General features: G+C 43.0%; 1 protein-coding gene across 2 annotated transcripts; it reads left to right on the top strand.

Annotated features, from left to right (window-relative positions):
- Window positions 1-6,006: 6,006 nt before the first annotated feature.
- On the top strand, window positions 6,007-7,262 carry LOC117901221 (male accessory gland serine protease inhibitor-like). Of its 2 annotated transcripts, none has more exons than XM_034811891.1 (2): window positions 6,007-6,073; window positions 7,042-7,262. In XM_034811891.1, exons 1-2 carry the CDS (start codon window positions 6,007-6,009, stop codon window positions 7,206-7,208), a joined length of 234 nt encoding a protein of 77 aa, XP_034667782.1. In that variant the 3' UTR covers window positions 7,209-7,262. The 2 variants fall into 2 exon arrangements, with proteins under 2 accessions (XP_034667782.1, XP_034667781.1); XM_034811890.1 differs by lacking the exon at window positions 6,007-6,073 and adding an exon at window positions 6,874-6,976.
- The last annotated feature ends 9,055 nt before the right edge of the window (window positions 7,263-16,317 follow it).

The following is a 16,317-nucleotide window of genomic DNA, read 5'->3' on the forward strand; positions in this document are numbered from 1 at the left end:
CAGAGAAAAGTGCAGCAGAGCAGCCTGCAGGCACTCCACTCACCACGTTTTTTCTTTGTTTTTAGCTGGAAATTTGAATATGAAATGAAGAGGAATGAAATTTTGTGTTCGTTGATGAAATGCAATGCCCTTTGGCATCTCCCTGGAAAAACTATTTGCCCCCAAAAACGCACTAACAATAAGCAAACATTTTTCCAATGACAACTAAATAAACTCCGGCAAAAAAGGAAAACAGAACCAAAACCAATACAAATATACTCATGGCAGGCAGGCACACACCACCCTGGAAATCCCATTCCAAATGCCATTGCCATCCTCACATGATACTCCAGCTCGTATCTGTCTCTCTCCACACACAAAAATCAAACTGACAACAAATCCCAATGACAAAATCAAGCAATAGCAATCGATATGCTTCCACAGTAAATGGTCATGTTTCGGTCTAGCTGCCCAGGAGGACACTGACCAGGATGCAGGATGCTGTAGATTCTGCTGTGGGGGTTTTGGGCGTAGTTCTCTCTCTCTCTCTCTCTCTGTCGAAATGTCAATGCAATTGTCATTGTCTTTTGCCGGGACACTGTCTCTCTGTGTGTCTTGTTTGCTGTATGCATCATCAATTTGGACTGTCCAGCACTGGTCCATGAGGAGAGGGGCAGAGCAAAGGTTTGTCTAAGCAGCAGGCTGAGTCCTGCAGCATCTGCTATTGCCTTTTCTTATTGATGAGTTGGACAACTGCAAATGCAATAACCAATTCGTACTACTTAACGGACTAATAGTTGTGTGCGAGACTGTACCAAATGGGAGCTTAATTGGGTAAGGAATTGTTCGAAGTAAAATACATAAATTGGGCACTAAAGATGGTTCAGAAAGTGACAAAAATGGAGCTGGAAAATGTGTAAAATTGTAACTGAACTTCTTGTTTTATTTGTGTAAATTCCGCATTAAAATCTCGCTCCGTTCTCCGCAAATGAAAGCGAAAATATTAAAAATGTACATCAAAAATTCCCGCCAGGCCCAGACGCAGACACTCCCCTAAGCCGCTTACAAAAAAGGAGAGGGGGAAGTACGAGCACATCCAAAAATCGCACTCGAAACTCATTACAACAAAAGGTGCTTCATCGTGCTGGCCGCCCACTTAAGTCCACGAGGGAGCTCTGGTCTCTGTGCCTCCTGCCCCATAATCAACTCGTTGCTGCCCCATGGCATGCCTCGAGAGTTGTGCCAATGCCACGTAGCACCCAAACCCGTACCCCCATCAACTCGAACACCTTCAGGGGCGCACCTTTTCCCATTTGCACTGCACAACACTGGCGCAGAAAAATTCAACGCGTTTGGGGGGAGGCAAAAGGGAGAACAATGAACGACACGACACGACAGTGCAGCCCCCATTTTACCCCACCAATAAACGCATTCTGCTCCTGTCAGCCTCACAATGCCAGGGCACTTAAGCCATTGCTTTCTGATGCTGTCCACGAGGGGTTGGGGTGGCTGCCACAAGGGTGGGTGGGGGATTTTGGAGGCTGCCTGATGATTGTCCCAGTTTCCGGTGTCGTCCATGTGGCGGATTTTTTCTCATTTTCCTTTTCAGAGAGTTCAGCGTGTCATGCGGGGGCCAGGGCGAAACCCATTTGACTGTCTTCTAAAAGTTTGCACCAGCTCCTCTCTCTCTCTCTCTCTCTCTTAGAGTATGTGTGGGCTGCAGCTGTGTGTGTGTTTCCCCCCCACTCAGTCGCTCAATCTCTCTGTTTGAGTGCTGGTCAGGTGGACAGGCTTCCAATAATTCTGCTAATGCACACTGCAAGAAAATCTCAGCTCAGGACTCTGTATTTATTTTCTTTGACTCTTTTTTGTTTATCTCCTTTCTTTGAGTGTACTTCGCTGCAACTGTCTGCAGCCACAGAGACATAGACCCAGTGCCAATCCCAGACCCTATCCCAGTTGCAGTCTCCTGTGTCCCTTCCCCCTTGAGGTCCTCCATCCAGCTTCAGGCTTCGTTGACGTTGTCACCAGGTATCTCGTCCTTGCACTCAACAGTGTCACAGGCTCTAGCCCTGTCCCTGGCTGTGTCCTTTCCTGCCTTGACAATCATGGCGTTGGCATTGACGTCATTGGCGTTGCTTGGCACTGCACGTTTGGCATTCATTTCCTTGCCATTATTTATGCTTTTTAGCAGCACGATAAACCCTTTTTTTCCCCATCCAATCCAATGTCTAACAGGCAGGCACGACGCCATATTGGCAAACATCTTCAATTTGCAGTTGTCGTACACTTTAATTGTTATCGTTATGCAACCCTGTGCCTGTCCGATAATTGTCGTTTGGGGTTATAGCTTTTAATTTGCATGGGTACTCCCATTTGAGGGTCCTTTTGTGCAGCAATTACTTACGATTATTGGCAGCAGTGGCGGCAGGATTCAATAAGCTGAATGCAGTCAGGGAATGTGCTTTGATTTTCAATCTGTGGGTGTGACAGGAAATGTAGCTCAGGGAATAATTGAGGTGAAAGAGAAAGGTTTTAATGAATGTAGCTTCAGGGGTTTACTTTTTTACACTAATTTCCAATCCGTAATTGATCAACCTTAGCCCAGCTCAGAACCTTTCTTTAGAGTGAAGTTCGGAACCTTTCTCTCGATCCATGTTTAGAACCAAATTGTCGATCCATGTTCAAAACCAAATCGTAATTCCCATTTTCCCATACCCTTAGAATTCCCAAGTTATGGTTTTCAATGTTTCCTTTCCTTTTCCTTATGATTTTTCCCTATAATTCCCAAGTAATTTTTCCGTACACAACATTAAAATTGCTAAATAATTCATCCTGAAATATTCACAATCCTTTCAACTTTCTTGAAAGATGTTTACCCACAATTGTTTCGCAGATTTATTCTTGCTCTGCTTCATTGTCAGCTGAATGCAAAACCCCGAATAAAGTTTCTCCCTGCCATAATTAAACAATTCAATAAAACAATGGGAAGAAATATGCTGCGGGGGCCAACCAAGTTTAGAGTTCTTCCATTATGCAATGGTGCTTGAAAATGGTTGATAGAGAGACACAGTGGAGAGACATTGGCAGAGAAAGATAAAGGCAGAGACTGAAAGATAGTTGTGAGGGTGGGTCAGGGTGAGGGCAAAAACTTTTAAGAGAAATTCAATAGGGCATGCAATTTCCGAAATTATTGTGCAATTTCAATAACTTTTCAATTGGGTTTTCTATTTGTTGCATCACTTTTTTGCCCTGTCCTTTTGCGCCTCATTTTCTCTCCCTTTTCAGCGTGCCCAAAACTTTATTTCTTCATCATCTTCTCTATTTTTTGTGTGCCCCTACTTCAAAATAACTTTAACAAGTTTTTAAGCATCTTTTATGCTGCGCAGAAATTGACGATTTCCTTTTTGACGCAAAAGATGGTCCAGGGTTGTGCTCAAATGATGTTTGTTTTTGGCTTTTCTTGGGTCTTCCTTTAGCTGTTTATAATCACAGAATATGAAGCTACAACTATGGAACTGAAATACTTTTTAAAATGAAATGCAAGAAATATTTTAAGGCCAAAAGGCAAACAATGCAATTTCCATGTTCCATGAAAAACTACAACGCCAGGAGCGAAAAAAACATGCAAGAAAACAGCAGGAAAGGACATGATATGCAGGATATACACATGTGAGGGTCTGTGTGTGTTTTGTGTATCTGAGATATTTGCATGTTTGCCAAGAGCTGCTGCAGCTACGTGCGCGCATCCACAAGATACTTTCAAGTTTGCGCCTGTGGCTCTGCCCGGCTAAAAGGTAAGTTTTCGCATTGAAACAATATTTGCAGTTTACATCAGTGACAGGAGAGGAGAGAGCTGGAGGAAGGTAAGGGAGTGGTAAGGGAAGGGGCTGAAGTGTGTCCAAGGGTGGCTCTTGGCTAGGACACGTGCCGTGGCTTTCGCAGTTTCTCGCAGCTAAAACCAAAACCATTAATCAAACAATTAGAGCTGGTTGAAGTCGATGCCCAGGAGCAGTGGCCCAGCCACGGACCACCCTTTCATTTGCATAAATTATGGCTTCATAATAACCGCTATTTATAATTTTAGATTGGGTGTTGCGTTCGGGGGGTGTGTTTGTCAAATACGCCCACCAGCAACACCCTCGACAAAACACACTTCAAGTGTTGGAAAAGGATTTAAGAATGTTTGCAGAGTGCGTAGGGGTTGGGCAGAAATTAAAATGGAAAGATTGATGGGAGGAAGAGGGAAATAGTTAGACTGAGATTTTATGTACGAAAAAAACTATGAAGAAATCATTTTCCTACACCTATTTTAAGCGATTTAGAAACCCCAAACCTGTCTCAACTTCCCCTTTTTTCCCCGACAAATACATCAAATCAAACCCAATCAAAACCCATCTTCATCCTACACTTTATGCCATCCTTCATCAACTTTAGCAGCAATCCCACCCTGTGCAACACTGTCATCATCTGCTCCCATCAATCTCTTCCGCTCCTTTTCGCTTTAAGCTGCCACGAAAATGTGTTCATATTTTGTATGCAAATTGTTTAGAGGCAATTTTCAAAGGCCCCGCCGAGTATGGCCGATTACCTTGATGCACATTTTACATGGCGAAATGAAATTAATTCATAAATAACAAGCAACAAACCCGACAGACAGACAGACAAACAAACAAACAAATGTATGAGAAATTATGCAAATGATATAAACGCTAAAATCAACTTGAGGCCGTTGGTTTATCCTCAGGATTTCCCACACACATTCACATGGTAGTCCGGGGGATTGAGTTCCTTTCAAGCGGGAAAAAGCGCCGAGAAAACCCGCAAATGAAATGAAACGAAATGTTTGCATAAACGATTTAATCGAATTCCAATGCAAATTTTCAGTTAAATTTCATTTCCCGCTACGGGCACGACGCGAGACAGGACTGAGGCAGGGACGGGTAGTGGGTGGCTTGGCATTCCGGTTCCGGAAATTAGCATAACACTCGCGGTAATACAATAAAAAGAAAAGGATACAGATGCTTCAGATATCCAACTCGAAGGAGCGCAGGCCAAGTGTAAAGTTCATTTTGGAAAATTGCCTGATATCCTGAAATTGAAATAGGAAGCTCCGTCTCCGGCTTCGTCGCCGTCTCCTTCCTCCGGCTCCTTCCTTCGTCTCCTTCCTCCCAAAGGAAACTCATTGCCGCGCCATCGTTTGCTCGGAATGGCAAAAGGAAAGAAATACTTTTATGAGGCCGCCGAGAAAGGGTATTGATGATGTCTTGAGGAAGCACATGCGAACATTTTGATGGTTTGATTTGGTTAGAGAATATATTTTTGTTCAGCAAATCTCATTTGAGAATTGTCGCGAGAGCGACAGATCGCGAAAGCTCGACAGGAGAAAGAGAGGCGCGTTTCACACACAGCATGCGTTTCGTATGTCAACAACTGACCGAAGAGAGCAGGCGGGCAGAATTGGCAGTGCGCTTAGCGATGCAGCGATTAGCGCGCGAGAGAGCGCAGCTGCGACCAAAGCGAGCGAGAGCGATTGAAGGTTCGCGAGATCGATACTGAAAGCAGGGGAAGGAAAGAAAGGCGCGAGATAAAGAGACGAAAGAACGGTTGCACATACATATATACATATGTACATATGTTTGCATGCAGATGACAATGCGGTACAATGGGCAGTGCGCACACCGAACAAGTAACAGAATTTACTTTAATACAGAACGACTGACTATGAGCTCGAGATTACTGTAGATTCTACAGTGTGGAATATTAGGCTGGGAAAATAAACACTGAGAACAACTGCAGTTCCAAGAATTAGTCTATTCACATTGTAGTGGCTTTAAACGGCTGAAAGGCAATCAGATAATAAACCGGAAAACAACAACTCTGTGGGCGCCGCTTATCATCATCATCCGCTGAGGTTGGCTGATAAGGCGCATTTGATTTTGGTTTTGATTTGCACAACCCTTCCCCAGCTTTAGTTTGGTCTACTTTTCTTTCTCTTAGCTTAAACATCTCGCAAATTACACAAAAATGAACTTCTTACTGCGGCTTTTTGTGTTTTCTGCTTTTGTGGCCAACTCCGTGTGCCTGAAGAACGGTCTGTCAGCTTAAGATTTCTTTTTTCTTCATTAACTAAAAGACTTTCTTTAATTTCCTCAGAAATCTGTGGCCTTCCAGGTACCGAAAATCTTAGCTTGTGTCTGGCTGGTCTGCTCGGTTGGGCCTACGATGGAGAAAAGTGCGTGCAGTTCCGCTTTGTTGGCTGCGGTGGGAAGAGGAATCATCATTTCTTGTCTCAGGCTCAGTGTGAAGCAATGTGTGTGGAATAAAATTTAGAAATATCTAGATTTAACCATTTAAATGTTAAAAAAAAAAACTAAGCAATAAAGTTTTGTTGGCACAAATAATTTTACACTCGGTTGAGAGTCTTCGTTGTAATCTTGTGATTAACAGGGCGGCAGCACTGTTAACAGCGTAACATAACAGCCTGTTCCCGCTAACAGCACTCGCATCTACACCGCCATCTACAGTGCTGTTAGCGATCTCCGATAGCGCTCTGAGAGTGAACTCGCGCTCGCTCTCACGATCGACACGGCTCGCAAACGGCCTTAGCTTGTAAGCTTGTAGCTTGCATAGTGACGCTCGGACTTTCATTCTATTTTCATTGGAAAGTAAACCTGACTCTTAACCCCACTATATATTAGTAGAATTTCTGTTTGTAATTGCAATTAGTTTCTGAGAAAAACTCGAGTTCGAAGAATTACTTTCCACTAATTAACTTGAACTGCAAGCAACTGAATGCATGTCAAAGGTTGGCTGATAAGGGGCTTTGATATTGATTTAATTTTCCTATAAATAGCGCAACTCTTCCCCAGCTTTAGTTCAGTTTATTTGTCTCTCTCTTAACCGAAAGTCCTTTCAAATCACAGGAAAATGAAATTTCTATGGCTGCTTTTTGTGCTCGCTGCCTTTGTGGCCAAGTCGTTGTGCCTGAAGAACGGTCTGTCTGTCCATTTGTGCTGTCTTTTTCTACCTATAACTTAAAATATTCTTCACTTTCTGCAGAAATTTGTGGCCTTCCAAGTAGCCTAAATAATGGTCTATGTCTGGCTGCCATTCCCAGTTGGTCCTACGATGGAGAAAAATGCGTGCGTTTCACTTTTAACGGCTGCGGTGGCAACAGAAATCGCTTCGGCTCTTGGGCTGAATGTGAAGCAACTTGTGTGGAATAAATGTTGGAAAATATTTTAAAAATTAGCCAATAACACATGGAGATATGGGAAACCTGTCATTGAGAGAAATAATTACAACTTAACCATATAAAAATTAAATTTCTAAGAAGTAAAAGTTTGTTTTCTTGGAAAAATATACAAGTTCTTGTTGATATCTTCTTCCACGAATTCACTTTAATGATAATGTTTAATCTCTCTCTTTCTTGCTTACTCTATCACCCACCTATCATAGGATATCCAACGCTTCGTCTTATCATTGGTTCAAGCCTCTTCTCCCCTCCCAAATTCCTCCCAAAAAACCTTCAACCCCTTGGCAACCCGAAGCAACTTCAAATCATTTATATTTATGCGAATTCTTCGTTTGCTTTTTTTGCTGTTGTTTAATTTCCCTTTGCCAACCCCCCCGCGGCTTGCCTAATAGAGCGACTCAATTAATGAGGCAAAGTTTTTCCGGTCTCCGTTTTGTGCTTTTCCCCGCCAAGAGATTTTCCCCCACTGCCATTCCAACATGCATTGGTCGCGCTTCGGCTGCATGGACAAGAACTTTAATGAAATCTTGACACGGGACTGTAGGTAGGAGCAGCCCCAAGGACCCCGCCTTGATGGCAATTGTCGCGCAATGAATTTTATTTTGCTCTTTACAAGTTGTAAAAAAATTAAACCCAAACGAAAAAGGAGAGAGAGAAAGAGCGGGAGAGAATTGTATTTTCGGGTTCTTTCTTCAGGTTTTCTTTCCCTTTTTTTTGCGCCAAACAAGTTGTTGGCCAAAAGCCAAGAAATTTATATGGCATTCCCATAAAGGGAAAAACTTCCCCTTGAGGAAAATCCGTTAGCCGAAAACACCAGGAGGGGGGAGGTGTGGGGACTAAAACTTTATTTTCCCGATTGCATATTCAAAAGCATACCACTGGCCCCCGTCTCCGTCTCCGTCTCCTTGTCTGTCTATGTCCGTGCCTGGTGCCTGATCCTTGCTGCTTGGTCCCTGGTCCCTGGTCGCCGGTCGCGTGGTCTCTCGTCGCGCATTTCCGTTACATGCCAAACACTTTTGGCCTTTGTCCCGCAGACCGCAAAAGTCACCGCCTGGCGCATACAAATTAATCATTTGGTCGAAGAAAAACCGAGAGAGAAAATCCAGGAAACGAAAGGTTTGAGTGTTGAACGATTTGCAGGGCCCCCGAACCTAATGGTTTGGGCTGTTGTTCGGATCTCATCTGAGCTTATGATTCCCATCACGTACGCGACGTTTTTATGATATACCAATTTTGACATAATCCACGTGGATTACGAGCCAATACTCGTCCGCACACGCTGCAGGGGAACGCTGTCTGATCAGCGTGTGGGGTTTGGGGGAATTCCATTTTTGGCACTCACTTCAGTAAAAGTAGAGGAGAAAAAAAAACATATTGACAAGTTCCATGATTCGATTTGATTTTCGCTTTGAGGGATTGTTGGAATGATGGTAGATGGAACACGGAATTGAAACGGGCAGTACCCGCAGTCTTGTAACCCCATTAACCTTCCACTCTTTGCTGTAAGCCGTTTGGTAATTTCATTTGAAAATCACAATTGAATGCCACTCAGTCCAGTCCACGTGAAGTGTCTCAAATATCAGAGGTTAATGTACCGCTTGACTACCGTCTGACCGAACGGGACAAGTTTCAAGTGCACTAACGGAAGAGAGAAAGGAAGAGAGAGGAAGAGAGCGAAGAGGGGACTGGGCAATGCACTATGGTCCAGATGACCACTTTTCTTGGCCAAAAGGCAATTTTTAAAAGTTAAAACCAAGACGTGGTTTTTGGCGCTCTGCATTAGAAAAAGAGTGACCATCAAAGTTGCGTACCAGAAATTTGCATAGATGGCGCCACCTTCGCAAAATCAGCTATGAAACCTAGCGGTCATTATTGCACACCACGTGCAGTGAAAAAGTACCAATTTTATTGCTGTTTTAAATGTCTCATAAATTGAAAAATACGATTAACTGATCCAATTTTTTGGATGCATTTTATTCAGTAGGGTTTTTACTACGTTTTTTGTAATGTGAACGGTATCTAGTAGTTGGCGATGTCTTCGTAATTTTATGTCAAAGTGAGGCCTTCAATATGTGTCAGTTCGTAGTAAAGACTAATTTTTGAGAAGGTTTTTTAATAGAGTGTCACCTAGTCCCACCTTGAAACCTATTGTGTGTCGTAGACCAACAAATGATTGTTAAAATGTACATAGTCACACATGCCACATTTGACCACAACTCTTACAATTTGCATTTATAGATCATAACCTCAAATGAGAATATGCGATGTTTTTTGCCGTTTGGAAGACAATGAAGAAGAAAATTGTGAAGTAAGGTACCATTTTGCATTGCATTTAAGCCACAGTACTAATCACTAGCTATTTTGGAGGGCTAGAGTGTAGCCAGTGTAATATTGTTTTTGAAAGGAATCTGCTGAAGAGCATGCTCTGTGGGAGAAAAATTATCTTGGACTTTTAGGTTGTTTTAACTCGTGCTACGACTTTTTTTTATAAAATCTTGATCTGCTAAACATATTCCCATCCTGTTTTTGCTTCTAATTTTTTGAGAAAAAAAATTAAAAGCCGATTTTCCCTTAAAAAAAGGAGCTGCCACGCCCATTTTTTCAAAAAGCCTTCCTCTTCATATTCTTAACTTATATCAAAAGACAAAATCAAAAAATCTTGTTCCGTTCGCGAGTTATTCAATTTGGCCAAGAAAAGTGGTCATCTGGACCATAGTGCAATGGAAGGTGCAAAGCAATGCCAAAGCTGGCGACGACAACATCATCATCAGATGTACATGTGTATGTGTATGTATTTATGTATCTGTGTATGTAAACCTCATTCCCATGCATGGTGGCGGCTGTTCTGGCCTGGCATTGTACGTGTATGACAAAGTTTAAGTGCTTGCTAAATCCATGGATTTCATGCTGGCAACATGGCCCCACATTGTGCGAGACAAGCAGCAGCAACAACAACAACCGGTAACAACAAAACAACAGCAGAGGTGTTGGTTGGGTAATGTGCAAGAGCAGCAACAACAGTTACCGACAGCAGCAGCAACAATTGTTGCAACAATAGTATCGCATTTCAATGTTTTTTACTGTTGGCATAAAAACAAAAGGCAAAAGCCGCAGTCAAACAGCGAACTAACACCAAAACAGGCAACAAAAACAGCAGCAAAAAGCAACAACAAAGACAAGCGCAAGTGAAACTATACAACAAGCTGGCAGAGCTATAGAGGGTGTAACGACTAGGAAAGTACTCATTAAATGTACAGAACACAAGCAGCAGGTGAGAGGGAAGACTTTACAGGTTAACAGCGGCTTAACAGAGAACCAACTGCAGTGAGCGTGACAGAGCGCCCGTTGTGCTTACAAGCAACCTCCCGATCAACGAATATTTATTACCCACAGCGACGATCGCTCCTAGCAGCCGCCGAAGCTTTCCGCCAGCACCTATCCACCCGCAGCGTACCCTCTGCAGAGCAAGCACAATCCCGTTTTGCAGTCTGCAAAAGTTTTTATATCTCTCCCACTCTCCATGGCAGGCAGGGCAGGCAGTCTTCCTCGCTCTCTCTCTCCTTTGCACTTCCTTCCGCGTCCGTACCCGACTGATGGCTGCACGTAATTTTGCTTTTGTCGCGACGCAAATATGTTTGCCATAACGGCAGCGAACCCAACCCACCCTCTGCTTATGCCGCTGCTTCTGTTACAGCATGGTCTGCCTTCACTCTCCCTCTCTCTGTTTTGCACTCTCTCACAGCCTTACCTTAACATTATGCAAGGCGCCACATCATCGCACTTGTCACTTTAACCTTGCACGGCCTGTCAGTAGCACCACACTGCCGCTCCCTCTTCCACTTACAGCACTCTCTCCTCCCTCCACACTGTCTTTCATGGGTTCTGTAAATTTGCGCAAAGCGGCAGGCAAAATGAAAAGAAAAGCCATAAAACCAAAGACGACGCGGCAAGCAAGCAAACAACGCAGCGCAAGAAAAAAAAGGCGACGGTGAACGGTGAAAAGACAAAGCGCGGAACACAAAAATAAAACGATGAGAAGAGATTTTTGATGCGGGTTGGCCGAAGTGCGAATGCGCTGCACATGCATGCATGCATTTTTACATACAAAATTAATAATGATTATATTTACAACGTTCCATTGAAAAGGAATGATCATCCTAAGAAACCATCTTTTGAAATAATTAAATAATAATAAAACTTCTGCGTCTTTCTTTTGTTCTATGTTCGATCAATCCTTTGCTTATCCCTGTCGCCACTGTCAACCCATATACCCTCCCCTTATTGGTAAGTGTATCCAAAAAAAAAAACGAACCCGAAACGAGCGTAAATATGCCTGTCATCATTTTGACATCAGCTTCCTGCCGCTGCTGCTGCTGAGATGAGCATGGGTAGTTTTCTTCCAGCCAGGCCATTACCATAACTATAATGCATATTTCAGCATCGAAGTCAAACACAAGACACACACTCTCTCGCTCTCTCTTTCGCTCAAGCTCCCATCACACCGTGTCATCATCATCATCAGGCATCAGGCAGCAGGAGAGTGACGGCAGCGATTCTAGCTGTCTACTTTGGTGCCTCATGCCCGTGACTCTCACCATGTCGGCGTTGTTGTTGCTGTTGTGGAAAATCCCCGTATCACTTTCGCTGCTGCCTCCTGTTGACAATCTCGGTTTCAGTGTGTGTCCACACCACACCACACCCCACACACACCCCATATTTAGTGTCTGGGAACATGCCCGAGCATATTTATGCCCGCTTTACGCCACCCCACACCCCTCCGACAGGATGGAATGGATAGCAGGGTTTTAGCATAAAAGTTTATTGAACTAACGCTAAATAGATGGCATTGCATTGGCAACATAACAAGAGAAAGCCCATGACACCCCGCACCCAACCAGGAGAAAGCTTGATTTTTTTATGTCAGGTTTAATAGAGAATTTCAGGAATATTTCTTCGATTTTTTCGCTTCTGTTTCAAATATTTGTTCACTCTCCACAAACATTTTCTTTAACAATTTAAACATTTTTTCACACTCTATAATACATTTGTTGCACCCCATGATTGAATTAGTCTACTTAATCGCAATTTTTGTGCGCTTATCTCTACATTTTTTGTATGAATTCATTTTTCATTAACACGAAAAACCGCACAAATAATCCACTTTTTATTCCGATACTGTTTTTTTATGCAAATTTAATTAAACGTCAACTTAAGCGACATATCAGTGCTGCATTAATAAATTAACAACGAAAAAAAAGGTTAAACAAACAAAAAATAATAACAAACGAGAAGGGACGTGTGAGACGCTTCTTACGCGTCACAACTTTTATACCCGGCACTCAGTACTACATCTGTACATTAGCGGTTATTTGTCAAATTTTAAATTTTTTCTTCATCTGTCATCTACATACATCTACAACACTGCTCACACCAACACGCTCCTTTAGCTCGCCCCCCTTCCCTAGACCCACACACTGCAGACTCACGGCAGAGGCAGAGCCAGCGGCAGAGCCAGCGGCAGAGCCAGCGGCAGAGCCAGCGGCAGACGGCTAGTGTGCTGCTATAAGCTGCTGGACGGGGTGGGTTTGGCCACTGAAAATTTCTTCATTGTGGCTATAATAATGATCCAATTGGATCCCAATTTGGTGATCTGATAGATATGGTCATTCCCTACGGAATGGCGTTTTTAGTTTTCTGCTATCTTCAAAATTGTAGATTTGGGAGGTTTTCGCCATTTTGCGGAGGCGGAAGGGGGCGTGGCTCTTTTTTGAAATACACTTGTAACAGTGTGAGCACACAGAAGTATGGATGCAAAATTTGGTGGCTCTAGCTTTTATGGTCTCTGAGATCCAGGCGCTCAACAAGACGGACGGACAGACGGACAGACGGACGGACGGACAGACGGACAGACGGACGGACAGACAGACATGGCTCAATCGACTCGGCTATTGATGCTGATCAAGAATATATATACTTTATGGGGTCGGAGACGTTTCCTTCTGTGCGTTACATACATTCACTTTGTGCACAAATACAATATACCCTATTTACTCTTCGAGTACCGGGTATAAAAATAGCCGCAAAACAACAAACGAAAAAAAACTTTAGGGGAGGCCATAAACAACAAACTAATTATAAATGTATGCATGTAAAAAAATGTGCCATGACATAAAATATATAAAGATAGCGAACAATTAAATGCTCTACAAATAAATTAATATAAATATCTCTCATTTTTTATGGGTCTGACAACGAGCAAATAAAAGACACAAAATGCAGAAAGTTGATTGCCCGAAAATGTATGCTATGGTTATTTTTTATTACAAATTTTAAGTAAAACTCTCGCTTGGCTCTTTGAACTTTTGGCTATCGAACACTATTAATGAAAGAGCAACATGAGTTTTAGTGCAAAGAAAACAACTCTTCTACGCGTGTTTCCTCTATCAATCTTTCACAGCGTGGCTTGGCAGTTGAAGCAACAATTTCCCCTTTAAACTAACCAAAACACAAAGCCACGGCGCATACCTAAAGCAAACATTTTCCCAGCAAGCGTATTCAATATTCCGCAATCTAATTAGCATGCAATTTTCGCTACCATCAGCGCCCCAACACTTTTGGCCAAATTAAATTGTCAATTATTGGCAAACAAAAAGGCAGCCAGAAGCAGTAGCACAGTGCGAGCCATAAAGTAATGCCAGCTGGCAGTCTCTGTGTGTGTTTGCCTGTTGGTTGCATGGAAAAATATGCATGGTGCACAGACCGCAGCTTTAACCAGAACCCGACGCATTTGTCATTCTTTGCTGGCTGGCTGGCGGGGCGAAAGGCAAACAAATGCCCCAGAGACTGTACGGGTACGGGTCCGGGCTTTTGCCAATATTCAAATAGCAAAAAGTCAGACATATTCTCATTAACATAAAACATAAATATTTACTTATGGCACAGACACACGGACACACAGACGCACAGACACGGACCCAATGCAACGGACATTTCTATTTGAGTTTTGGTCGAAAGGGATTTCCCAGACATTTCCTTTCCTTTTTGCACATTTTTGCGCCCCTTTATGACGCTTGTGCGGGCAGGGGAGTTGCCTTGTGGGGTTAAATGTGTGCTAAAATGCCATTTCCATAAATGCAAATCAGTTTGTTTATTCCGCATGCCCCTCACTCGTATATATTCGCCAAATAGTTATAACTTTTGAGGCGTTGCAATCCACAAACTAAATTTATTCTGCAACTGTTTTATTTTTTCTTGTGCATTTTTGCCGACTTAAGGTTATGGCACCCCGCGTGGGCGTGACCAGAGTGCAGCATGCAACGAAATTGATATTCGTTTGGCAAAGTTATTGGGTTGCACGTTGCAACCTTTTGCTACTTGTGGCATAATTGAAGATGCAGACAGCCAGAGGGGTTTCGGTTTTATGAGCGATTTAAGTGAGTATTTTTGGGGCGGAATATTGTGAGGAGAAATGTTGTGGGTACGGTGAAATTATGATGCAGAGATGAAAGGAGAATTATGATGCATTTTTCATTCTTGCTGGTATTTTTGGGCATTTTTAGTATATTTTTACACATATACCTAGTACTTTTCTGGTATTATTTTACATTTAAAAACGATATTCTCAAAAGAAGAAAAACCACCATAAAAGTGCTTAAAATCAAAAAATTGTCAGCACAACTTCCCAGGGATTAAAAACCGCTTCCCGCTTTTCCCGTTAAATCTGATTTCAATGCTCTCTCCCAAATCTCTATAATTTTCCATTTGTATCACCAAAACTCGGGTAAGGACGAAGTTCAACTAATTACCAAGTGCGCACATAATAGTTTGCTTATCGGGAAAACTATATCTAAGGGAGCGACACGCCCCCTGCATTCCCATTTCATACGATAGCTCTCGACTGCTCACAGGGGAGGGCATGGGCCCCCATGGCACATGATTATAGGGGCATGCATGTCTTGATTTCCATTACCCTGAAATTGCTTGTGAAGGACACCTACCACCATCATTAAATCAAAAAACCAAACAAAATATTATAGAACAAAACTGTAAAACGACCCAGCAGACAGACACAGACGCAGACACAGACTAGACCCAGACTCAACCACAATATGAAGCAAGAAGGAGATGTTGCAACAACGCCCAAGTCATTAGAATTTCTCTTTCTGGTGAAGAGTTTTATGCACAGAACTTGCACCCAAAAAGGAGCAAAACGCCAGAAAGGAAAAGCCTCTGGGGTTGGAGAGAGTGCAAAGGAGAACGGAGGAGCTAAGGATTGAAATTGTGGAATGAGACCAAAAAGGCAAAACGAATTTCATTAAATTAGACGTAACGGAAACAAAGTCGTTAAAACTTGGCAATCCCCCAACCTCAGGTGGGCTGAGTACTCCACCCCCCAGTGGTTTTTGCTCACTAACTGAAACTGAAATGCAATGCTAACGATCCACCAAAACGGAGCTGGGGTTGGGGGTATGCGTAGGGCATTGTCCACTTGGGGAACACACACAGACAGCGAGACCCGTACCCATACAAAGGCATTTTAATAAAACTCAGGCGAAAATCCCTTTACCGGCGGCACACACACTCCCTGAACGAAGAACACTTCAACAGTTTTTGGTGAGCGCATTTAAAACGATTGAGAGTGGCAAGAGAGCGGACAAAGCATACGAATAGTTGATGCCCAAGAAAGCGGCGACGCGACTGAGAAAACAATTATGAGAGGCAGCGACAGCGTGCGTCGCTGCGGGACTGCGCCTACCTGCAGGCGAAGGTTAGCACAAAGGAGAATGTGAGCAGCGGTGAGCAGCGCCGCCTGTAAGGCGAAGCGTCGCAGCGAAAGTGGAAATTGAATTTGACAAATTATTTCTTCGTTTTGGTAATATAATTCCCAAGTAATGTTTCTGCGCATTTAATTTTCATGCACTTCATTGATTAGTGCTTAGAATTCCCAAGTGTTTTTACGTCAAGGAAATATTACATTTCTCTTGTAGCTCGGTAGCTTTATCATTATACAACCGCTTATCCCTTTTGCTACCCTGCAACTAATGCGTCTAACTACCTTTTCCATATGTATTAGCAGACAG

The sequence above is a fragment of the Drosophila subobscura genome, chromosome U (genome assembly GCF_008121235.1).
Source record: "Drosophila subobscura isolate 14011-0131.10 chromosome U, UCBerk_Dsub_1.0, whole genome shotgun sequence".
In the NCBI taxonomy this organism is placed as follows: domain Eukaryota; kingdom Metazoa; phylum Arthropoda; class Insecta; order Diptera; family Drosophilidae; genus Drosophila; species Drosophila subobscura.

Coding starts and splice junctions, on each gene's coding strand:
- LOC117901221 (XM_034811891.1), top strand. CDS start 6,007: ATGAACTTCTTACTGCGGCTTTTTGTGTTTTCTGCTTTTGTGGCCAAC. Junction 6,074..7,041: donor CTCCGTGTGCCTGAAGAACG/GTCTGTCAGCTT, acceptor CACTTTCTGCAG/AAATTTGTGGCCTTCCAAGT.